The 25,767-nt window shown below is 44.0% G+C and overlaps 1 protein-coding gene across 2 annotated transcripts; it reads left to right on the top strand.

The window, feature by feature from the left end:
* Nucleotides 1-6,312: 6,312 nt before the first annotated feature.
* Nucleotides 6,313-24,709, top strand: LOC140388487 (ciliary microtubule inner protein 7-like). 2 transcript variants are annotated; one of them, XR_011934202.1, is made up of 5 exons: nt 6,313-6,421; nt 6,526-6,639; nt 18,912-18,989; nt 20,118-20,474; nt 23,526-24,709. XR_011934202.1 is itself a non-coding variant. In XM_072472762.1 (4 exons), the coding sequence occupies exons 1-4, from the start codon at nt 6,395-6,397 to the stop codon at nt 24,003-24,005; spliced, it is 699 nt and encodes a 232-aa protein (XP_072328863.1). In that variant the 5' UTR covers nt 6,313-6,394; the 3' UTR covers nt 24,006-24,709. The 2 variants fall into 2 exon arrangements, 1 of the variants encoding a protein (XP_072328863.1); XM_072472762.1 differs by lacking the exon at nt 20,118-20,474.
* Nucleotides 24,710-25,767: the final 1,058 nt, after the last annotated feature.

Below are 25,767 nucleotides of genomic sequence, written 5' to 3'. Positions count from 1 at the left end.
GTTCATCCTCTGATGTTAGTTTCTGTAATAATCCACAGGAGGCAGGGGTTCCGTCACCACACCAGTGTTTATTTGCAATAACTTATATACAAGAGCAGCTCCAAACAGTGCTGCTAGCATTCCAGTCAAATTAAGACTGACTCACAAAGCCTACACAGGTGCTTATATGGGCCCCCTCAATGAGCTATCATTGAGGGAGCTCATACTCCAATTGGCCAACCAATAATGCCAATTGGAGGTCATTACAGTTTCCCTGCTGTTGGACCTTTCACATCTTTTGTTCTCTCTGGGGTCTGCCATTAGCACTCTTTCTCCTTGGTTTCTGTGGCCATTAGCACCCGGTTTCCCTGGGTTTCTGTGGCTATGACTCATCTTTCATTTTCACTCCACAGTATAAATATTTCCCACTTTCTCTGTCTGTTAGCTTTGACAAAGAGTCATCGGACTTGAAACGTTAGCTCTTTTCTCTCCCTACAGATGGTGCCAGACCTGCTGAGATTTTTCACCATTTTCTCTTTTGCCTCAACTTCTTTATCTGTGATCAAATTGAGCACATCTATGTATTTCTCTTCCATACAGTCCATACAATACTTCTCCAAAATTTATAGTGTGTCTATACTGGGGACTTTAATTATCCAGATATAGACTGGGACAGTAGTATTGTAAAGGGAAAAAGTTTCTGGAGTGTATTTAGGAAATTTTTATTCAGCAGTATGTTTCCAGTCCAATGAGGAAGGAGGCACTACTAGCTTAGTTCTTGAAAATGAGGTGAGCCAAATAGATCAAGTGTTGGTAGGCATACATTTAGAGACCTGTGATCATTGTATCATATGTTTTATGCTGGCTATGGAAAAGCACAAAGAACAGTCTAGAGTAAGAAAATTAACAGGAGAAAGCCAAATTCATGGGAGTAAGAACAGATCTGGGCCGAATAAATTGGAGTCAAAAGTTGGCAGGGAAAACGGTTAGACATAGTCATAGAACATACAGTGCAGAACGAAGCCATTCGACCCATCGAGTCTGCACCGACCCACTTAAGCCCTCACTTCCACCCTATCCCCATAACCAAATAACACCTCCTAACCTTTTTGGACACTAAGGGCAATTTAGCATGGCCAATCCACCTAACCTGCACGTCTTTGGACTATGGGAGGAAACCGGAGCACCCGGAGGAAACCCACGCAGACACGGGGAGAACGTGCAGACTCCGCACAGACAGTGACCCAGCCGGGAACCGAACCTGGGACCCTGGCGCTGTGAAGCCACAGTGCTATCCACTTGTGCTACCCAATCAAGGGGCTACCTTCAAAGAAGAGATGGTTCAGGCACAGTCAAAGGTATATTCCCCCGAAATGGAAAAGTCGGGGAAACAAATCCAGAGCTCCTTGGATGGCAAAGGAGATAGAAATGAAGATGAAGAAGAAAATGCATGCTTATGACAGGTGTTAGGTCGAAAATACAATTGAAAACCAAGCTGAATGTAAAAAGATTCAGAGGACAAAGTGAAGAAGCAAAAAAGAGAAGCAAAGATCAAGTATGAAAAGTGATTGGCAACCAGCAACGTGAATCCCAAATTCCTTTATAGGTGTAACAATAGGATGGTAAAAAGAGGAAGAGAACTGATCAGAGACCAAAAGGTGGATTTCCACATCGTAGAGGGCATTGCTAAGCTACTAAATTAATACTTTGCGTCTGTCTTTACAAAGGAAGAAGATGCTACACAGATATTGATAAAATATGAAGTAAGTGGTTAGCACTGCTGCCTCACAGGAACAGGGACCTCAGTTCGATTCTGATCTTGGGTGACTGTCTGGGATGAAGGGGAGGAAGGGGAGAGAGGGGTGGGAAGGGAGGTGAGGGGAGGGAGGAGGGGGGCAGAGGGAAGGTTCAATGAACAACTGTAGCAGCTGCCAGGCAAACTCGAACTGCCCTTGTGTCACCTGGAGCCTGGGCCTGCACACCTGCACCAAGAGGTATGTCTGCACCAGGCTCCATATTGTCCTCCTCCAACTCTTCCACTTCTGATGGCAAGACATCTTCCAGGTGAATGCTCAGTCCATACTGAAGAGCAAAGTTGTGCCCTGCACAACACACTACAACTGTCATGAGTTTCATCTTCATTGGTAAGGCCCCGCTCATACTGAACAAGAGAAGGATAAAGGAAGTGCTCCAAAGACACCCTGAAAGTTTACCTCAAGAAACACAACATTGACACCAATGCCTGGGAGAGCCTTGCTTAGAAGAGACCCACTTGTAGGAACCTCCTGATTGAAGGGACACAATTCTTCGAGGGCACCCGATGGCAAGAGGAGGGCCGGAAAAGGAGCCTGGAAAAAGAATAACCACAATCTAGAGTCCAAGGACCAATCCCACCTTCTGGAAACACCTTCCAAGAATGCGGTCGAAGGTGCGGCTCGAGGATTGGGCTCATCAGCCATACAAGGCTGCACAGAACCTATGACTAGTAACGTAGCGCTTCTTAGGTGGACATGCATGCGCATTAGCATGTGAGCACCGAAGATTATGTAAACTCCATAGCCACTCTATCCAATATATATTTCTTTAATGGAATTGACATCCTCATGACAAACCAAAGTTCAAAAAGAAATAAAAATATATCCTTCTTTCACTTTAGCTGCACTTTAAACATATTTATAAACACTATTATAAAGCATTAACCCACCAAAAAATGGTCTCAGATGTCCCCTGCCTCTACTCGATGATCTTAGACCAAAATAAAGGTGCAAATAAAAAAGTGTAAAATCTGGCAAGCTGGCCAAGTTAGCACTGCCCCATTAATTTTCGTTCAGCTGTTTCAGTACAGTGCTTGCAGAAAAGCAGTTTCTAAAAAATTGGTCAGTTGTTTATATGTGGCGCGCTTTTAGTGCATGTGTCCATGCGTCGAAACTTCCACATAGTCCTGATGCACATGTGCAGTGGATAATCTCAGTAAGCCCGGAAACTGAAACAAGTTACAGGCCATTGTCTCTCCGTGTTCTTCCTCCCAAAATGAATCACTTCACATTTCTCTACATTAAACTTCATCTGCCGTCTGTCTGCCCATTCTGCCAACTTGTCTATGTCCCATTGAAGTTCTACACTATCTTCTCATAGTTCACAATGCTTCTACATTTTCCATGAGAAAAGAAGGTTGAGGGGGGATTTGATCGAGGAATTCAATATCATAGAGACCTAGAAAATAGGTGCAGGAGTAGGCCATTGAAGCCTGCATCACCATTCAATATGATCATGACTGATCATGCAAATTCAGTATCCCACGCCCATGTTCCCTCCATACACCTTGATGCCTTTAGCCGCAAGGGCAATGTCCAGCTCCCTCTTGAATATATCCAAAGAAATGGCCCCAACAGCTTTCTGTGGTAGAGTATTCCACAAATTCACAACTCTGAGAGAAGAAGTCAATCCTCATCTCAGTCATGAATGACTTACTCCTTATTCTTAGACTGCGACCCCTAGTTCTGGGAATCCCCGCATCTAACCTATCCAGTCCCATCAGGGTTTTATGGGCTGGATTCTCCGTTTCTGCAGCTACGTGCCGGCTCGAACGGAGAATCCGCGGGAGGTTCACATGAAAAGAATCAGCACGAACCCCTCACCAATTCCGGTACCGGTGAGGGGCTAGCACCCACACTGACTGGAACTCCCACACCGAAAACGGCTGGCGAATGGCTGGGCCCCGGGCCACGCATGCACATGGCTGACAACCTGCACGGTTGCGGCATATGTCATGAAGCCAGCCGTGCTCGGACCAAACCCACCATCTGCGACCCCACAGCCCACCTCCTGGCCACCCCCCACCAGTCCCCCCAGCCCTCGCAGAAGCCCCCCCAGCCAGTGTCTTGGATCCCGGCTGAATGTGGCGCCGCTGGACACAGTCCACAGCCGCCAATCCGGGTCCACAATTTGTGCGACCACACATGGTCTGCGCTGTCAGGAACTTGCCGCATCGGGGGTGGAGCATCACAGGTGGGCCAGCCGATGAAGCAGGAACGGCATTGCTACTGCGCGTGGCGCTCGTCACGATGACGCCATTTCGGAGGGGGAGTGGAGCATGACTGACTGGCATCAAACCGGCGGCGGCCCCGATTTTGGCATCGGAGCACATTCTCCGCCCGATCGCTGAACATGATTTAAGCGGCGGACAACGGAGAATCCCGCCCAATATATTTCTGAGATCGACTTTCATTCTTCTAAAATCCAGTGAGTTTTTCACAGTAACTTCATTGCAGTGTAGTGTAAGCTTACTTGTGACAATAATAAAGATTATTAGTATTATTACAAGCCAAGTCGATCCAGTCTTCCTTCATATGTCAGTCCTGCCATCCCGGAAATTAGTCTGGTGAACAGGGGCAGCACAGTGGTCAGCACTGCTGTTTCACAGCTCCAGGGTCCCAGGTTAAATTCTTAGCTTGGGTCGCTGTCTGTGCGGAGTCTGCACGTTCTCCCCGTGGCTGCGTGGGTTTCCTCCGGGTGCTCCGGTTTCTTCCCACGGTCCAAAGATGTGCAGTTTAAGTGGATTGAATCATAGAATTATAGAATTTACAGTGCAGAAGGAGGCCATCTGGCCCATCGAGTCTGCGCCATGCTAAATTGCCCTTAGTGTCCAAAAACGTTAAGTGGGGTTACTGGGTTTTTGGGGATTAGAACAAAGAACAAAGAACAAAGAAATGTACAGCACAGGAACAGGCCCTTCGGCCCTCCAAGCCCGTGCCGACCATGCTGCCCGACTAAACTACAATCTTCTACACTTCCTGGGTCCGTATCCCTCTATTCCCATCCTATTCATGTATTTGTCAAGATGCCCCTTAAATGTCACTATCGGCCCTGCTTCCACCACCTCCTCCGGTAGCGAGTTCCAGGCACCCACTACCCTCTGCGTAAGAAACTTGCCTCGTACATCTACTCTAAACATTGCCCCTTTCACCTTAAACCTATGCCCCCTAGTAATTGACCCCTCTACCCTGGGGAAAAGCCTCTGACTATCCACTCTGTCTATGCCCCTCATAATTTTGTAGACCTCTATCAGGTCTCCCCTCAACCTCCTTCGTTCCAGTGAGAACAAACCAAATTTATTCAACCGCTCCTCATAGCTAATGCCCTCCATACCAGGCAACATTCTGGTAAATCTCTTCTGCACCCTCTCTAAAGCCTCCACATCCTTCTGGTAGTGTGGCGACCAGAATTGAACACTATACTCCAAGTGTGGCCTAACTAAGGTTCTATACAGCTGCAACATGACTTGCCAATTCTTATACTCAATGCCCAGGCCAATGAAGGCAAGCATGCCGTATGCCTTCTTCCCGTAACCCTACACATCCCTACCCAAGTACTAATCCAAGCTCTAAGTTCATCTGCCTTACCCGTAATACTTCTTGCATTAAAACATATGCATTTCAGGCCACCAGACCCGCTGTGTTCAGCAACTTCTCCCTGTCTACTTTGCCTCAGAGCCCCACTGTCCCTATTCCCTAGTTCTCCCTCAATGCTCTCACCTTCTGACCTATTGCTCCCGTTCCCCCCCCCCCCCCCCCCGCATTGGTAGAGGCGTGGGCTTGAGTGGGGTGCTCTTTCCAAGGGCTGGTGCAGACTCGATGGGCCGAATGGCCTCTTTCTGCACTGTAAATTCTATGATTCTATGAACCTTTGCTGGACAACTTCAATAGCAAGAATATCGTTCCTCAAACTAGGAGACCAAAACTGCACATAATAGTCAAGGTGAGGCCTCACCAAGGCCCTGTATAATCAGGAGGGGTCTGGGCAGAGTAGGGGAGAAACTGTTCACATTTCTGAAAGGGTCCAGAATGAGGGCAGAAATTTAAAAGTAATTATTGAAAGAAGAAATGGTGAAATGAGGATAAACTTCTTTGTTCAGCAAGCGCTTAGCGTTTGGAATGCACTGTCTGAGAGTTCGGTGGAGGCAGGTTCAATCTGCCTGGAAAGGAAGGATGTGCAGGGTTACGGGAAGAAGGCAGGGTATGGTACCAGGTAAACTGTTCATCCCAAGAGCTGGTGCAGGCACGGTGGGTCAGATAGCCTCCAACTGCACCATACCAATTCTGTGATGTCTGTTACTCTTCCCGATAGATAGGTGGCTTGACAATTACACGTTTGAGGTTATCTTGCTGCCAATGTTTAGCGCGAGCGACCAATTGTGATTTACCATTTCCATCATGTAAACTAATATCAATTTATTGTTCAATGTTCGAGTATAAGGTTTATAAATCTTGTAGTTTATACTGTGGTAACACAGTGCAATCAGCCGCACCTCCCAAGCGTGTAGTTTAGCAACGAGGTAAACACAGCATAAACCCAGTGTCAACACTGATTCCTAGGAAACCGGTCTACAAATCTCAACTAAACTTTGCCAGGCGCTATGGCTGGAGCCATCACTGGAACCTGGGTAGGAAAGACACTTTGGAAGTTAATGGTCTGCGTTCTGCATCGGGAAGCTCTGTTTCCGCTTTATATCCATTGACCCTTCCCTCTCTCATTCTCTTCCTTCAGTTCCCGACGGGATTTCACGGACACACCCGCAGTAAATCCCGGAATGATATTTTTCAAGAATACAGACAACAGGCCAAGCCTCCGCCTCCCGAGAAGCTCATAAGGCGACTCCGGGTGAGTTCAATGAATTAGCATCAAACACATGTACCAATTTAACCCCTCTGTTCGGCTGGAGTAAGGTGGGGGTCGGGATTATCCGGCGCTGTGTAGCCCAGATACGAGTGTTTTCTGATTATTCTCCGTTTACAATCCGTGTAATTATCTTGTACAAGGTTTAATTTTAAATGCTTTTATTGCTTAATGGAAATAATTAAATATTTATTTATTTGTGCAATGAGCTGAACAGGAAAAGGCATTATTTAGCTTTACAGAAAAGCACGATACAGACACGGTTAAGTATTGCCCAACAGAGCCCAAAACACAAACTCAGGAATTTCCTCTGCTCCATCACTGTAACTTTGTTCACTGGGTCCAGAGCACCCAATGCCCAAGAGTTCAAATTCTCATCCTCTGCTTTAATCCGTTCATGGCCACGCATCTCCTTTAAGTCTGTAATCTCCCACAGATTTACAGAGTCCTCTCTACGCACCATCTTGCTTTCAGCCATTAAGTAAAGTAAGGAAATGTCACCATAATCCCAGGTGACCATAGGCGGCTTTTCCTTTTAAGGGGGAGGGCCAACTGGTGCCAATTTAACTTGAGGATCACCGCACCTCAGGTGAGGGGCCAGGTTGAGAAGACAGGGCCTTCATGAATCACCTCAGCCACCTTGTGCCGTCGGTAAGAGAGGTGGTTTAATCCACGCCGGTGGGACAAGCATTCTAGCAGCGGGACATCAGCCCATCCGGTCGGGGGGGGGGGGGGGGGCCGCCAAGCAGCGCGGCGCGATTCCCGCCCCCGCCGAATCTCCAGTGCCGGAGAATTTGGCAACCGGCGGGGGCGGGATTCACGCCAGCCCCCGGCGATTCTCCGAACGCCGGGGGCCGGCGTGAATCCCGCCCAGCCGTGTCGCGAATTCTCCGCCACCGGAGATTCGGCGGGGGCGGGAATCGCGCGCGCCGGTCGGCGGGAATCCCCCGGCGATTATCCGGTCCGCGATGGGCCGAAGTCCCGCCGCTGTCAACCCACGCCAGCCGGCGTGGATTGAACCACCTTTGGGACAGCGGGACACGGCGGCATGGGCGGGCTCCGAGGTCCTGGGGGGGGGGGGGCGCGGGGCGATCTGGCCCCGGGGGGGCGCCCCCACGGTGGCCTGGCCCACGATCGGGACCCACCGATCCACGGGCGAGGGTGGGGGCACTCTTTTCCTTCCGCCTTCGCCATGGCCTCCACCATGGCGGAGGCAGAAGAAACCCCCTCCACTGCACATGCGCGGGGATGCCGTGAGCGGACGCTCCCGCGCATGCGCCGCCCGGCAAAGTCATTTCCGCGCCAGCTGGCGGGGCACCAAAGGCCTTTCCCGCCAGCTGGCGGGGCGGAAATCAGCCTGGCGTGGGCCTAGCACCTCAAGATGAGGGCTCGGCCCCTCAAGTTGCGGAGACTTCCGCACCTTTGGGGCGGCGTGATGCCGTTTGGCAGACTGATTCGCGCCGTTTGGCAGACATCGTGCCAATATCGGAGAATCCCGCCCCAGCTGTCCAAACAACTGACCATCCCTTTAAGGCTCTACTTAAAAGCCCCCTCTTTGACAAAGCTTTGGACTATCTCGCCTAATAATATCCTTCTGTGGTTGATGTCAATTTTAGTCTGATAATGCCCGTGAGAACACCTTGCGATTTTATTTTATCGTAATGGTATATAAATGCAAGTTGTTTTTGCAGAATGAAACAGTAGTTTGAAGTATGCAACAAAAAGCGTAGAATAATAAATGTTTACAGCACCAAAGGCAGTCAATCAGCCAATGGTCTCTGCTGACTTTGCGTTGCGACAATACAAAACTTTTTCTCTTGCCAGAATTCTGTCTTCCTCTGCTTCAAAACTTTTTTTACACTTCCCTCAAAAGATGCAGTAGCCTTGGCCTCGACTATTCTCCGTGGCAAAGCATTCCATGCTTTGGCGCTTAAAACTTTTGGTCAGCTGCCCTATTATCTCTTTACAAGGCTCAAAGTCAAATGTTATTTGATTAATGCTCCTGTGAAGTAGCACCTTGTGGTGTTTTACATTAAAATCGCTGCTATGAGTTAATAGATTTCTCTTAACTTCTCTTTGTGCTATCAAAATGACAGTTTTACATCAATGCTCTACTGATTCTCCAACCAGAGGAAATTCTTTCCCCATTCACCCCATGTAAACACTTCCTTAATTGGAAAAGCATCTTCAGATTGTTATAAAATAATGATTCTTTACAATTGAGAAAAAAAGTTGTTTTGGACTCAGCAAAAGTGAGGAAACGCCAAGCTTCATTTTAATATAAAAATTGGTGGTATTTTCCAACCAGTTTGTATAGTGCTTTTGACATGAACAAAATTAGCTAAATAAATCAAATGTTAATATATGGAGGTGTTTGTAATACTGATTAATCCTCAAACTCAGGATTAATTTGAAGTGTCATTTACAGGTAATCTATGTACAAAGCCATCAGTACTCATTAGTGATGTAATCTATATGATCACAAAGGTTTCGTCACACAAGAACAATTGCACCAATTCATCTCATTTGTGCCATGCAGACCTTCTTTCTAATTACCCATCATGAATAATCTGTGTGGCTATTACTCACAATTACTTGTTAATGAAGTTTAGAGCATACACAGAAATATTGAAAGTTTTGCTGCTGTCACTTCCTGGACCTCAAAACACTGAGCTTCATTGTCCTGTCTACCATTTATTACAGAGCAAAAATTCAGAATATGCCAGTTCCACAAATTATCCATGTAACAAGGCAGAAATTTGTCCAGGCCCATTTCCTTGTGTCCAACTATGAGGCCTGAATTTGGGCCACGGGTTTCACTTCAGTTGGTGAGTGGCCAGCATCAAAATTGTGCTTTCATGGGCAACTGACCCTTGAGTAAGGAGCAGAGGGTACAAGGAAGTACAATGGCTGCAGGCATATCATGGCTAACAGTCATGGAGCAGGGAGGAGCACTCCTGTTCCAAATGGCTTTATGTGACTTGCATTTTTGATGTTGCATTCAAAGCTGGAAAACTTGAGTGAAGTAGGCCCGACAACCCCACCGCTCAGCTAGGGGAGCGCAATTTCTCAAGAGGGATCCTAAAGAAACTTCCAATGAAGGGACCTCAGGCCAGTTTTAGACTACTGCTCAAGACACTTTACAGACGTCACTACACATCACATAGCACAGGGATGTATTCTCTGATACGTAACTCCCTCCCCCTTTATTTCATTAGTGCAATGTGAACAATTTAACACTCATACAATAGATCCCTGTATGCATTACCTCCATACACAGATATACAATTCAATAAGACAGTCTCTCAGGTGGACATCTATTCTGTTTGGGGAGAATTTGGCGTTCTGGAACCTGGCTACGCGAGCCCTTGGGAGTCTCCTCATTCCCTTAATTAGGTGGTACTTTCTCGGATATTATTCCAATGTCTGTCACTATAGATATCGGAAAGTTCTCAGAAACAGAACCTAAACTTGTCTCTACATTTGGCCTCTGTCCCGAAGTATTGCTGTCTAGACTTTCCAAAGGTAGAACTCAGTGAGAAATTTCAGCGAATTTATTTTGTGATGCTAGAAGCTGATCAGCATGATGTTGCCAAACTCTTTCATCACCCGTCTGCATGGTACATGATATTGGACCTGCCTTTGTTAGGTTCACAACTGGTACCCATTTCTCATTGGTGGTGTAGCTTCTGGCTTGCACTCGTTCTCCCTGATTGAATACTCGCTTTTCAGAGCTTTGCTCCTTCATAGCAATTTGTGCTTATTGACAATCTTTGAAGTATCAGGCGGAGTTAACATGTCAAACTATGTTCGCAGTTTCCTTTTGAACAACAGCATTGCCGGTGAACTCCGTGTTGCTGCTGTGTAGTGTCCGGTAAGACATCAGGAATTTGTTCATTCTTCTTGCCAATGTCCCCTGGTCCTTCGGCGCTTTGATGGAATGTTTCAAAGATTAAACAAAATGTTTGGCCATCCATTTGTTGCAGGATGATACGGAGCTGAGTTGATGTCATGTGCACCGTTTCCCTTCAAGTACTCCTTCAAAGTGAACTGAGTACCATTGTCACTTACAATCTGCTCTGGTATTCCAAATCTTGCGAATATTTTGTCTAGTTCCTCAATGATCTGCTCAGTTGTTGTTGACTTCATGATCGCGACTTCCGGCCATTTAGAGTGTGCATCCATAATCACTAAGAACATGCGACCCGCCATTCGACCAGAATAATCATTGTATATTCTCTGTCATGGCTGTGTCGGCCCATTCCCATGGATGTAATGGTTGAGTGTTCCTTAGTTTTGCCCAGGATTGACATTGCCCTACTTTCCCTTCAGTTTGAGCATCTAATCCTGGCCACCAAAAATAACTGTGTGTTAATTCCTTCATCCTTACCACACCAGAATGTCCCTCTTCCAGTTGGCAAGGACACTACTACGCAAACATGGAGGAATAATCACACAGATTCCCTATAAATGAACTTTATTCTGCACTGCCAACTCAAGTCTTCGTGTGATGTAGGGCTTGAGGTCTGAATTTTTCCTATGAATGCCTGACAGCGTTCCTTTTTGGACCAAGTCCATCACCATCCCCATCATTGGATTGGTTCTTGTGTATCTCTGAACTTGAAATTAAGTCATAGGTACATTATCTATAGGCCACCAAATAGTAACATTATGGTGGGGCAGGCAATAAACAAAGAAATAACAGATGCATGTAGAAATGGTACAGCAGTTATCATGGGGGATTTTAATCTACATGTTGATTGGTTTAACCAGGTCGGTCAAGGCAGCCTTGAGGAGGAGTTTATAGAATGTATCCGCGAAAGTTTCCTCAAACAGTATGTAATGGAACCTACGAGGGAACAAGCGGTCCTAGATCTGGTCCTGTGTAATGAGACAGGATTGATTCAGGATCTCATAGTTAGGGATCCTCTCGGAAGGAGCGATCACAATATGGTGGAATTTAAAATACAGATGGAGGGTGAGAAGGTAAAATCAAGCACGAGTGTTTTGTGCTTAAACAAAGGAGATTACAATGGGATGAGAGAAGAACTAGCTAAGGTAGACTGGGAGCAAAGACTTTATGGTGAAACAGTTGAGGAACAGTGGAGAACCTTCCAAGTGATTTTTCACAGTGCCCAGCAAAGGTTTATACCAACAAAAAGGAAGGACGGTAAAAAGAGGGAAAATCGACCGTGGATATCTAAGGAAATAAGGGAGAGTATCAAATTGAAGGAAAAAACATACAAAGTAGCAAAGATCAGTGGGAGACTAGAGGACTGGGAAATCTTTAGGGGGCAACAGAAAGCTACTAAAAAAGCTATAAAGAAGAGTAAGATAGATTATGAGAGTAAACTTGCTCAGAATATAAAAACAGATAGTAAAAGTTTCTACAAATACATAAAACAAAAAAGAGTGGCTAAGGTAAATATTGGTCCTTTAGAGGATGAGAAGGGAGATTTAATAATGGGAGATGAGGAAATGGCTGAGGAACTGAACAGGTTTTTTGGGTCGGTCTTCACAGTGGAAGACACAAATAACATGCCAGTGACTGATGGAAATGAGGCTATGACGGGTGAGGACCTTGAGAGGATTGATATCACCAAGAAGGTAGTGATGGGCAAGCTAATGGGGCTAAAGGTAGACAAGTCTCCTGGCCCTGATGGAATGCATCCCAGAGTGCTAAAAGAGATGGCTAGGGAAATTGCAAATGCACTAGTGATAATTTACCAAAATTCACTAGACTCTGGGGTGGTCTCGGTGGATTGGAAATTAGCAAACGTGACACCACGGTTTAAAAAAGGAGGTAGGCAGAAAGTGGATAATTATAGGCCAGTGAGCTTAACTTCAGTAGTAGGGAAGATGCTGGAATCTATCATCAAGGAAGAAATAGCGAGGCATCTGGATGGAAATTGTCCCATTGGACAGACGCAGCATGGGTTCATAAAGGGCAGGTCGTGCCTAACTAATTTAGTGGAATTTTTTGAGAACATTAACAGTGCGGTAGATAACGGGGAGCCAATGGATGTGGTATATCTGGATTTCCAGAAAGCCTTTGACAAGGTGCCACACAAAAGGTTGTTGCATAAGATAAAGATGCATGGCATTAAGGGGAAAGTAGTAGCATGGACAGAGGATTGGTTAATTAATAGAAAGAAAAGAGTGGGGATTAATGGGTGTTTCTCTGGTTGGCAATCAGTAGCTAGTGGTATCCCTCAGGGATCAGTGTTGGGCCCACAACTGTTCACAATTTACATAGATGATTTGGAGTTGGGGACCAAGGGCAATGTGTCCAAGTTTGCAGACGACACTAAGATAAGTGGTAAAGCAAAAAGTGCAGAGGATACTGGAAGTCTACAGAGAGATTTGGATAGGCTAAGTAAATGGGCTAGGGTCTGGCAGATGGAATACAATGTTGACAAATGTGAGGTTATCCATTTTGGTAGGAATAACAGCAAAAGGGATTATTATTTAAATGATAAAATATTAAAACATGCTGCTGTGCAGAGAGACCTGGGTGTGCTAGTGCATGAGTCACAGAAAGTTGGTTTTCAGGTGCAACAGGTGATTAAGAAGGCAAATGGAATTTTGTCCTTCATTGCTAGAGGGATGGAGTTTAAGACTAGGGAGGTTATGCTGCAATTGTATAAGGTGTTAGTGAGGCCACACCTGGAGTATTGTGTTCAGTTTTGGTCTCCTTACTTGAGAAAGGATGTACTGGCACTGGAGGGTGTGCAGAGGAGATTCACTAGGTTAATCCCAGAGCTGAAGGGGTTGGATTACGAGGAGAGGTTGAGTAGACTGGGACTGTACTCGTTGGAATTTAGAAGGATGAGGGGGGATCTTATAGAAACATATAAGATTATGAAGGGAATAGATAGGATAGATGCGAGCAGGTTGTTTCCACTGGCGGGTGAAAGCAGAACTCGGGGGCATAGCCTCAAAATAAGGGGAAGTAGATTTAGGACTGAGTTTAGGAGGAACTTCTTCACCCAAAGGGTTGTGAATCTATGGAATTCCTTGCCCAGTGAAGCAGTAGAGGCTCCTTCATTGAATGTTTTTAAGATAAAGATAGATAGTTTTTTGACGAATAAAGGGATTAAGGGTTATGGTGTTCGGGCCGGAAAGTGGAGCTGAGTCCACAAAAGATCAGCCATGATCTCATTGAATGGTGGAGCAGGCTCGAGGGGCCAGATGGCCTATTCCTGCTCCTAGTTCTTATGTTCTTATCCATGAGCAGGAAATACAGGATATTGATGAAATGTTATTCAGGCTCATACTTGACATGGAACGGCCATCTTGCATCAGTATTTTCATGCTACTCTGACTTGTGATATTGGATATCGTACGCGTGTATCGACAATATCAAAGACAATCTTTGTAACCTACTAGCTGCCAAAAGAGGTATACCTTTATACCGCCCAAAGATTGTTGTCAAGGGTCGACAATTCGCCAAAAGAGTAAAATGACGTCCATAAAGGTAGTGGTGGAGCCTTCCTACTCTGAAAATGATGCTCAAAGCCTCTTTTTCTAGCTGAGTGTAATCGATTCTACGTTAGTAAGAGTTCGTGAAGCAAATGCTTTTAGTCGTGCTCTCCAGAAGGCATTATGTGCGATACAACTGCAGCAATCCCATAGGGTGACGCATTGCAAGCAAGTTGCAACTTTAGCTGGGGTTTGTGGTGAACCAATATCTCTGACTTCTATAAGGCATCATTTACCTCATTGTATGCACTTTTTCATTCTTCTGACCAGTGCCATGTCTGTTTGGCACATAACAAAGTGTGTAAAGACTTCAATTGTGTTGCTAAATTCCGGCATGAATTTGCCATAATAATCGATCAATCCCAAAATCAATCTTAATTGGGTCACATTTTGAGGACGGGGTGCTTCTTCAGGTCTTTGTGTTAGACATCTTTATAGATGATACGATCCAGGTAATTTATGGATGACTTGGAAAAAGTCACACTTTTCCTCGCTAACTCTCAGGTTGTGACTCTGTAAACGCTTCAGAGTAGTTTCCAAATTACTCAGCTGTTCCTGTTCCCTTGAATGGGTGATGAGCATGCCATCTAAATAACATTGCACCCCATTCAACCCACTTAGAATTTGCTCCATTTACCTCTGAAAAAGAGCAGGAGCAAATATTATTCCAAAAGGAAGCCTTCTATAATGAAACAGATCGTTGTCCCTCGCAATGGTGAGTAATGGCTGTGACTCTGCAGTGACATTCATCTGCAGATATATCTGTGAAAGATCAATTTTACTGATTCTCTGCCCTCCAGAAAGTTCAGCAAACAAGCCAGTAGTGAGTAATGATCTGCGCACAATACTGGGCTAATATTTCTTTTAATATCTCCACCTATTCTCACTGAACCATCATGTTTCAACGCAGGGACTCTTGATGTTGACCAATCACTTGTAGCAACTGGTTCAATGACTGCTGTTTGGTCTAGTCTTTCTAGTTCTTCTTCAACTTTTGGCTGAATGGGGCATGGTATGAGTCTAGCTTTGAGACATTTTGGTGTACTGTTTGGCTTGATTTTTAGGTGCACCTCAACTCCAGTCTGTTTTAAAATTAATTTAGAGTACCCAATTATTATTTTTTCCAATTAAGGGGCAATTTAGCATGGCCAATTCACTTACCCTGCACATCTTTTTGGGTTATGGGGGGAGACCCATGGAGGCAATTGCAAACTCCTCACAGACAGTGACCCAGGACCGGGATTGAACCCAGGTCCTAAGCGCCTCGAGGCAACAGTACTAACCACTGCACCACAGGTGCTGCCCTGCTCAACTGCCCAGTCATTGAGCCTAGTGAATCTTTGAACACCTTCTCATATTTCACCAGAAGTTGTTGCAAGTTGTACTTTAAATCCTCTAATTGATTTAATGCTTCCCTGTTGAGTCTAATCTTTGCCAACGATTCTCTACCAAATAAAGTAGGACATTTTCCATGGACAACCTAAAGAGACAACTTCTACATCTGACCATTTGCTTCTACTTTCACCATAGTGCATCCTTTTAATGATACGACCGCTTCAGTGCATGCCATTAGAATCACATTTGATGTTTATAAAGGCAGATGATTCAGGTTTTGAGTATAAATTGTCTCAGGTACTAATGATACAGCTGCACCTGCATTCACTTCCATTTTAATTATGTGACCATTGAGTTTTGGATATGCATTGTTGATCACCCCGTAACAACAAGCCATCTAGTTTTAGCTCCTGCAGTTGCGCAGGTATCTTGGCTTCTGAGTGGTCTTGGACTCCTAATTTAGACACGGTGAGTCTGTTTAGATGTGATTTTTTTTCTTGCACGTCCTTGGTGGGGGAGGTTTACTGAGCCCAACATATTGCCTTGGCAATATTGCCCTTTTCACCACAGTTCATGCATGTATTTGTTCTACTCTAGCATTCCCCCGCTGAATGTCCAACCATGTACGTCCGTGACACAGGTGAACCCTTGAAGCCTTGTTCCTTGTGGAATCCATTTTGTGGACCTTCGCTCCAGACCCTATCTGTGAAGCTTCTTTTGTTGCTAGCTCCATAGATATGGTGATTTCCACAGCAGCCTCTGGAGTTAAATCACTTACAGTGAGCAGCTTCCTCGGCATAGCTTCATTGCAGAATCTACAACCAGCCTGCCATGAAGAGTGTTGCACCAAACTAATAGCATTTTGCTAACCTTCTTAGAGTCGCTACAAATTGTAAAATGCTTTCACCTTCTGACTATAGTGGGGAAACATAAAATGCTCTTCTAAAATTTTAATTAGTTTTTTATAGGGCTTATCTCCTGATTTTGTTGGATGAACTACATTTTTAGCAACATAAATGTTTTACGCCCTACTGAACTGAGAAATATTACAACCTTTCGGTCCTTTGGTGGTCGATTCATGATGAGACATAATTGAAAACTTCCTGTATATGAGTTCCAAGTCTCACAGTATTCATTAAATACATCAATGGCACTGTTTTTTTCTCACCATTTCGGATCCCGGCTCCAAGGTCTGTACTTGAACTAACTTCCTCCTTTCCGATTCTTTGGAAAGTATGGCACAAACGATTTCTTTATTCACAAGCAACTAGAATTTCTTTTCACTTTACCTGACTGTTGTTCGACTTTCCCCCGAGTGGTGGCCTGTACAGACCTGGAAGACTTCTGAATCCCGTTACCCGCAGACTGTTCAGCTTCGCTACATGCGTGGTCCCTATAGCCCAGACTCTATTCACTTCAACAGCAGCAAGTTTCCCGAACTGTCGTCCTTCTTTACTAATAGTTGCAGTTGATTTATATTTTTTTGAACCTTCAGCATCGGTGGCTTCGCCTGATGTGTGTGTATGAGTCTGATCCTGAGAATCTTCTTTGCTCCCATCGCTGTCTCCACTATTTAGTCGATTAATTTCTTCTTTAACAATTTTTTCTTGCCTCAATCCTCATCGCCAGTTCTCTCTTGTTATATTTCTATGTTAGCCACAAAGAGAAAAGGCATGTGCCCTCACTCTGCATTCTTTCAAGCACAGTGAGAGGCTTTATTGAAAGGTGTCGCTCATACAACCTAAGAGGTAGCACTGCAATGCCTGTGCAAAAACTCTGCCGACATCACTACACATCATGGGACGCTTCACCAGTAGGTATGCATTCTCTCACACATAAATATTTTTCTCACACAGTGATCAGGGAATCCATAGAAAGTATGAACATGAAATTAGAAAATGTATGTTATCAGTCTAAATCTTGGTGTCAGATAGCTCCAGAATATTTGCTGTTATCAGGGATTTTTGGCAGATTGTGGCACCATGTTTACTCCCCTGATCCATTGTAGATAAGAATATCTTTCCCTGACATCTAGTCATTCCTGAACTTTCTGGAATCCTGCACTTTGCCATAAATCTGAAAAATGTTAATTGTAACAGTTGCAGGAGTTATCCTTCACCAGGCCATGTATTCAGAGGTACTTGGAGAGAGATTTCTGCTTTGGGTCAAGTTGGGTATAGCTCTGTAGTCACGGCAACTGTCCGAGGTCTGAGTTAGCAGGCCCAAGCAACTTGTTGGTTTGGGCCTTGTTTAAATTTTACTGGTAAAAATGCACTTTGCATACTCAGCCCATACCACCACAAAAATTGTAATCGGGATCCTACAAGGCCGTTGTTCCTGATTTGCATATTTAAATGGACGTCTGCGCATGATCTTTGCCCCCCCCCCTTGTAAAAGCGTGGTTGAAAATCAAATGAGGCTGGCATGTGGGCAGATAAAATCCCTGCCAGATTCTACTCTATTTCTCGAGTGATAAATGAGTAGCCGGTTTTCCCCTGTATTCTCATTATACCACTGGAGAGATCGATAGTCATTCAGTAAAAGGTTAAATTTGGGATGCAAAATAACATTATATGAATGTCAGCAGTACAACAGGAGCCATGTTTGTATTGTTGATGAGTAGCCTTTCATGAGACCTTTGCAATGGAATCTTTTTATTCAGTGATTAACGGATAGTACACATTCTCCTGAAATGTCAGTTGATCAGGAAGCATTTGAAACCTTGTACTAATGCTTTCAAAAGGCAAACAATTAATGAATTGTGGCTGCAGTCTGCTCCTCCGTGTCTATCCATATTCCTTGCTTAAGAATCAACATTTGATAAATTTTTAAAATTTGTATTAGATACTTGCGCACTGAATTGTTTTATGGCCACTCATGGTATGAAATTAACAGGGATGATCAGAATTGATTCATATGTTTTTTAGTCATAGTCATTAATAATAATAATCTTTATTGGTGCTACATGTAAGCTTACATTAACACTGCAATGAAGTTACTGTGAAAATCTCCCAGTCGTCACACACTGGCGCCTGTTCGGGTACACTGAGGGAGAATTCAGAATGCCCAATTCACCTAACAAGCACGTCTTTTTTGGGACTTGTGGGGGGGAAAGTGGAGCACCTGGACGCAGGGAGAACGTGCAGAATTCGCACAGAGAGCCGGGAATCGAACCTGGGTCCCTGGCGCTGTAAAGCAACCAAGCCACTATACAGCAGAGAAGGAGGCCATTCAGCCCATTGAGTCCATGCCAATTCTAGGAGATCTTTCCCACCTTCAATGTGTGGACCAAAGCTCGCCCCTCTGGCTATCAACTAGACATGTTTGTTTTAGAATTGAGTGATTCAGTTGAATGTTGTATATTTTCTTGTACGCTGTGAAATGTCTCACTGACCACCATTCAGTATCTTTGATTAACATAGGTGTTACTCTGGTTTCAGGAGAATCCTTTGAAACACAACTTTTCCAAGCATGATAGTCAACGAGTGTTTCACGACAGTGCCACCTACCTAGAGAATGTAAGTTTAGAGCACGATACTTGATACACCAACACAAAAACTTTCAATTCTTTCATATCACTCTATTAAGTAATGGACACTTTTGCAAAACGCACTGGTGAAAATTGATAGTTATGACATATTGTTTTAACATATCAACCAGGTCCTATGTCCCTAAAATCCTATGGATCTTGCTGGAGAAATAATGGTATGTTTTGAAGGAATGTCATTATTAATGTGCAAATTGGCCATGAAATTCAAGGCATTAAAAGATATGGCTTGAGTTGTGAATTTCAAGAACCTTCTAGTCAACTTATGCTGCTCTACCATTAGCTTCTCGGTTATTTTTAAGAACTTGCTGGAATTTCCCATTTAACATACCACAGGGAACACAGACATGTCGTTAACGGTACCTTTTCAAATTATTTAATAATTGTTCATGAAACACCAATCAATCGCTCTGGCCCAAAATGGAAACAATTGAAATGAAAAATAAATGAAAATTGCATATTGTCACGAGTAGGCTTCAATGAAGTTACTGTGAAAAGCCCCTAGTCGCCACATTCTGGCGCCTGTTCGGGGAGGCTGGTACGGGAATTGAACCGTGCTGCTGGCCTGCCTTGGTCTGCTTTAAAAGCCAGCGATTTAGCGCAGTGTGCTAAACCAGCCCCTTTTAGATGTTCAATCTCATTCCTGCCTGGAACCATTCACTAGAGATTTTAAAAATGCAAAATTTAAAATCCAGCCCGTTATGGCAATTGTACAATCTAGGCCATAAAGTTCCAGCAAAAAAACCACAATGTTAAAGAACTATGATGTTAAAAAGGGACAAATACGATAAGTATTCCTGACACACATAGTTCAGGTTGCATTAAAATTTGCAGGAAATGTAATAACAAAGCCATAGAGAAAAGGACAGGGCACAAACAAAAGCACAGGACAAAAGTAATTGTAAATCTGCTGCTGTGACGTCCCAATGCTTCACAACCAATAAGTGCTTTTGAAGTATAGTCACAATTGTACTTTGAATTATAACTGTTACTTGAGCATTATCATAACACAACATAACCTTAAACCATTCATTGATATATGTCAAATATTTTGATGAAATAATCTATATTATTAAATGTTTTGTGTCTTTAATTTTAGAATGTCTGATTGTAGTGCCCCTTCTGTCAATCAGATCCCAGTACCAAAGACCACTGATGATTCAACCAGTCAGATAGCAGAAGGAAAAACCATATCAAGTCCCAGAGTCATGAGGCAGATTTTAACTTTTGGATGGTTTCTGCTATTTCTCGCTGGCTGCCCATCCGCCCATTCATGGAGCGGAGAAACTGGAATCATTTCAAAGTCCAGACCACATTTACATAGAGCGTGCGGGCTGCTTACCCCAGAGGAGCATCACAATGCAGCCCGCTGGATTCAGACCTACGCAATGTCCAGTCAACATCTGGCCAGAAACTAGGAAAGTCCTTGGGGAAGGGCTGCAGATGCAGAGGACAGGTATTGCAGGCAACCCTCAATGCTCTTTATCCACCTTGTAATCTTCTGTGGGAGATAGACCCTAGGCCAGATCAAGGGAAAAAGATTTTGAGAAATTTCTCGCCGATCCCCACAGGAAATGAAAAACAAATTCTAGGAGTTAACAGTGACCACAAGGTACATCCCCACATCCCACCTACCTTTTGTGCAAAGTAATATTCCCTCCTCAAGGAATTTGTCCAGTTCCATTTTGAACATTTGCAGTGAATCTGCACCCGCAGCACAAACTAGCAATTTATTCCGGAGGTCTTCCAGCAAACCTCTTGCTATCTGACACCTCATTAACATTCAAGTTGATGTGGCAATTTAATGACAGCTTTTATTTCAGACTGTTAGGGACTTTCTGGATATAGCACAGAATATAAGAGGTGATTGGAGGGAAATTAATAACAATTGTTTACCCCTTTTAGATGCATGTAATGTTTAATTAACAATATGTAAATGCAGTATTTGTCATGTGTTTCGATAACATATGTATGTCTCTTTATTGTTTCTAACTTATCCAATTGAAATAATCTGTCCATACGTACAGCCTATTCCATTCACTATTCTAAATAGTCAATCGAAGGCTCCACTTTCCGAGGGTAAAAATACCCAGTTCCTTGATCCTATCACGGTGACTTAGGGGTTTTAACTTTGTAATTAAGTGGCCCACCTCTGAATGTTTTCCAGAGCCTATATATTTGCCACTTCGTGAGGAGACCAGGACGGGACAGAGTACTCTAGATAGGATTTATCCCAAAGTCCAGTACAATGACAGTATTTTACTTTACTGTAAATCCTCATAGCTGTATTTTATAATACTTTAACCTCTCAGGACTGGGCTCAAATGTTTCAACATTTATCCATTATAAGGGGCAGCACGGTGGCGCAGTGTTTGCACTGCAGTCTCACGGCGCCGAGGTCCCTGGTTCGATCCTAGTTCTGGGTCACTGTCCGTGTGGCGTTTGCACATTCTCCCTGTGTTTGGGTGGGTTTCGCCCCCGCAACCCAAAGATGTGCAAGGTAGGTGGATTGAACATGCTAAATTGCCCTTAATTGGAAAAAGTGAAGTGGGTACTCTAAATTTATTTTTTTAAAAGAGCTAAACTCAGGAAACATTGTTTCTTGAATTTAGCTCTTAAAAACAAAATGTATGCATTATATCATCTAGATCTTTTTCCCTTGTTTAGCACAGAGCTAAATCGCTGGCTTTGAAAGCAGACCAAGGCAGGCCAGCAGCACGGTTCAATTCCTGTACCAGCCTCCCCGAACAGGCGCCGAAATGTGGCGACTAGGGGCTTTTCACAGTAACTTCATTTGAAGCCTACTTGTGACAATAAGCGACTTTCATTTCTCAACAGACCTAAATTCAGATTCCGATGTTGTATACCGATGCTTGGCGTTAGCCCTACCAAAATGTTAAACCCTCCATTTATCAGCTTTAAATGTCGTCGTCCATTTTGTCAACAATCCAGATCAGATTGCAATCTCATTTTCTCTTATGAGAGTTCTGATACCAACACAGATCTTGGTGTCGCCCATGAACATGAAGACGGTACTCCAAATACCTTCACCCAGATCATCGATATAGATTGCAATGAGTAACCAGCCTAGTGCTGAAAATGTTATGCCAGTGCTGTTCTCAAACCCACCAAAAAATGACTCAAGTCTGAAAAATTTTCTATGACCCCAAATATATCTTGTACCAATACCAATATGAAAATATATTAATATTCCAATACAAGACAGTATTTGTGACAAATTGTTAAAATATTTTAAACTTCTTTCTTCTAAACTGGTGCATTCTGACTGATACCTTTCCCTACAATATCTCAGGTTAAGCAGCTGGAGGTTCAGAACAGCTCAATGAAGGAGCCACAGGAGGCTTATCGCACTCCTCTCTGATGGAGTCTGACATTCAAGGAGTCAAAAGTCAGATGTCTATAAAAGTCAGCCTAAACTCAATGAACAGAAAATCACAGCCAGTACTTCCCTTTTGACCTTTTGGTATATTCCCATACATAGACGAAAAGCTTGGCATTTCTTTTGACTTATTAATTTTTCATACTGCCGTTTTTACATAACCACCATTTTTATGTGGAACCATTGTAAATAAATAATACTTTCATCATTTTAAAATGTCTCAGTTTTTCACAGAATAAATCCCCAAATCTCTAGCTTGGTGCTGTTTTTGTGGCCTTTCTCTTTCCCTTGATCAGTAATCCAGCCCAGGGAAAGGAAAGTGGGAATAGCAGTATTGAGAAACCGAGTGGAACTCACAGCTGTAATCTAGTGGGATAGGCTGACCCTGCTGCTTAAAAGTTTATACCACAGAATTTAAATATTTTTAGTTGCACCAAATGGACTTTAGTATTAGAGTTCATCGAGGCCTTCTATTATTGGCATTCTAAGGAAGACAATTTAGTGGCATTAATGGCGGAGGTCCAAAGGGATGCACCTTGACACATGTTAGGAGCTTGGGTTTTCACAGGCCGACTTAATGCAGTTCCAATTCCAAATAATGAGATTGACTCCTCCAGAGTGAATCTCACACTGCAATCCTCTGGACTTGGGTTTGGGTCTGATTCCAAAATGATTTCTGTCATTTTTCTGTCAGTGAAAACCATTTTGATCTCATTCTGTTGCCTCAATAATACATACATATTTTTATTTGTGCCTTTTTCTAACAAACAGGCTTTGGCAATCTCCCAAATGTTTTATTATAAGAGCCTATTGGACTTTGCTTAAAAAATTAAAGATCAGTAAGAACACCAATGAGGGATGTGCCTGAAGTTTTGGCAGAGTTTCAGCTTTTCTATGTACAAAGTGAGGGTAGAGTCAGAGCATTAAATTCCAGAACCTGATCCAAGACTCTTAGAATGTCTGTGAGAGACATTAATCTGTCACGAGTGTGTTGCCTACTCTGGGAACGCTGCAAGGTGCACAACCGTCTTAAACAATTTACTGTTGGAGGCTTTCAAAATAGATTCTTCGAAAATAACATTCACAAATTGTCTTCCCTTTCCATAGAGCAAGACTAAATGCCGGGCGAAAACTGCTTTTGGAAGAAGCAGCGAATTTAAGAAAGATTTAATTTCCTGGATTCCGATTCAGACAGAGAGACAACAGCAGTGGCCCTTAATATCCACGTATAAAGCAGATTTCTGGCATCACAGAAATCCACAATCGACGGCAGTGATGATTCCTCAGCTGCTGGTCCCACGTGTTCGTCCGTTGATAACAGTTGCCCATCCTAGATCAGAGATCATGCAAACAACTTATCGTCAGTTCTACAGCCACCGCCAGCCAAATCCAAATGTTCATACAAATGTCTTCACTGGAGAAGTGCAGAGCACGCCCATGGAAAAGGAAGCAACATTTGTCTATCTGAATCCCAAACCAAAGACCGCAAGTGGAGAATGGAGAGCAAGGTCTTCGTTGTCACAGGGCACCACTGTCGCTGACTGTCTTTCTTGGCCTGGCCCAAAAACAGATACAGCGCATGACTAAAAACTCCATTTGGGAACAAATCAGTTCAAGCAGAAAACAAGAAGACCCCACCTAGTGTTTGTATATAATTTCAGAGAGAAAAAAAGTATGTTTTTTTCATATTTACATTTGATTGTTTTTCAGGTATTCCTCGGGAATATAATGAGAGGAAGGTTCACAAACAACCTTCTGGACATGGAAAATAATTTACAACCAGTCCTGAAAATAATTTACAACTTCTCCCATCACGATGATCAAAGTTGGGAATTTCTTTTTTTCAGAATTGTAATTCTTTTTGAAAAAGTGTCAAACTCTTACGTTTCTTGGCAATGCCCAGATTAGGACAAAATGGTGGAATCAGAGGCAGTAACTCAGAAGTTACACAATAAATTGGATGAAATAACTGTGGCGGGCAAATAGAGAGCAGATGAAATTTAATGCAGACCATTGAAAATTGTAACTCATAAGATGGAACAATGTGCAACATACCTACTCGGTGAATACTGCCGAAATAGCTGAAGGTGCAGTCGAAAGAGAGCTTGGGGTCTTTGTAAATTCTACACTAAATATATCCAACAAATGTAAGGCAGCAATCAGAAGAATGTTTAACTATAGCTTTGTTGTATTAGTAGTTCAGAACATTTGTGTTGAAATCCCACCATGGCAGTTTGACAATATGGAATCAATTTTAAAAATCTGGAATAAAAAGCTGCCATCAGTAAAAAGTGATCATGATGCTATTGGATTGTCATAATTAAGAATTCATGATCAAACTCTAGGCGGGATTCTCCATTTGGGAGACTATTCTCCTGTTGGAGTCTGCGTTAGGATGGCACCCTGGATCGATTCCCTCTCTTTAGCCATGTAACTTTTTGCATTGCGGGGAGCTCGCGGGATTCTGTTGGAATTCCGGTATCGTGCTGCCATTACGAGTGGGCGGTCCAATACCGAGGTCCGGCGGCTGGCCCCACTTCCCCCGCAAATTGCAAATCCTGGCCTCGCCACCCCCTGCTGACAAGTAGGGGCATCCCCCCCCACCACCACCACGGGAATTGCGGGGCATCCCCCCCTCCACAGCACGCATGCATCAGTGTGACCTGACCCTCCCCCCCCCCCCCCCCCCCCCCCCCCACAACCCCACATCAGGCCCCCAGCAGAGACCCCCCATCCGGCCCCCACATCAGAGACACCCCAATCTGAGACCCGCCCCCCTATCAGTAATGTGTTTTGGATTTCTATGAAGTAACAGCTGCTGCTTTCAAAAAACTTCTCTCTGAGGCAATAGGTGTAAGGGGCTGGTAACTGAAGAAGCAGAGATTTTTAATTGTTTCTGCCTCGACTGCTCATTGGCTTCCAGGCAGGATTGACTGATGGTGGGGCGGTGTGTTTGATATGGGACACTCTTGTACGGGGGTCTCTGAAATGGGTGGTCTCTGAAATGGGGTTTCTCTGATGTGGGACTCTCTGATGAGGGGTCTCTGATTTGTGGGTCTCTGATATGGGACTCTGATATGGCGGTCTCTGATATGGGAGTTTCTAATATAGGACTCTCTGATGGGGGTGTCTCTGATATGGGACTCTCTCATATGGGACTCTCTGATATGGGACGCTCTGATGTGGGACTCCCTGATACGGGACACTCTGATATGGGACACTCTGATATGGGACTCTCTGATATGGGATTCTCTAATATGGGACACTCTGATATGGGACTCTCTGATATGGGGGTCTCTGATATGGGAGTTTCTAATATAGGACTCTCTGATGGGGGTGTCTCTGATAT

This window comes from Scyliorhinus torazame, chromosome 13 (assembly GCF_047496885.1).
Source record: "Scyliorhinus torazame isolate Kashiwa2021f chromosome 13, sScyTor2.1, whole genome shotgun sequence".
NCBI lineage: Eukaryota > Metazoa > Chordata > Chondrichthyes > Carcharhiniformes > Scyliorhinidae > Scyliorhinus > Scyliorhinus torazame.
Note: the sequence above shows the minus strand (reverse complement) of the source record. Positions and strands in the feature narration are given on the sequence as shown.

Coding starts and splice junctions, on each gene's coding strand:
- LOC140388487 (XM_072472762.1), top strand. CDS start 6,395: ATGGCTGGAGCCATCACTGGAACCTGG. Junction 6,422..6,525: donor GAGCCATCACTGGAACCTGG/GTAGGAAAGACA, acceptor CTCTTCCTTCAG/TTCCCGACGGGATTTCACGG. Junction 18,990..23,525: donor GTGCCACCTACCTAGAGAAT/GTAAGTTTAGAG, acceptor CCCTTTCCATAG/AGCAAGACTAAATGCCGGGC.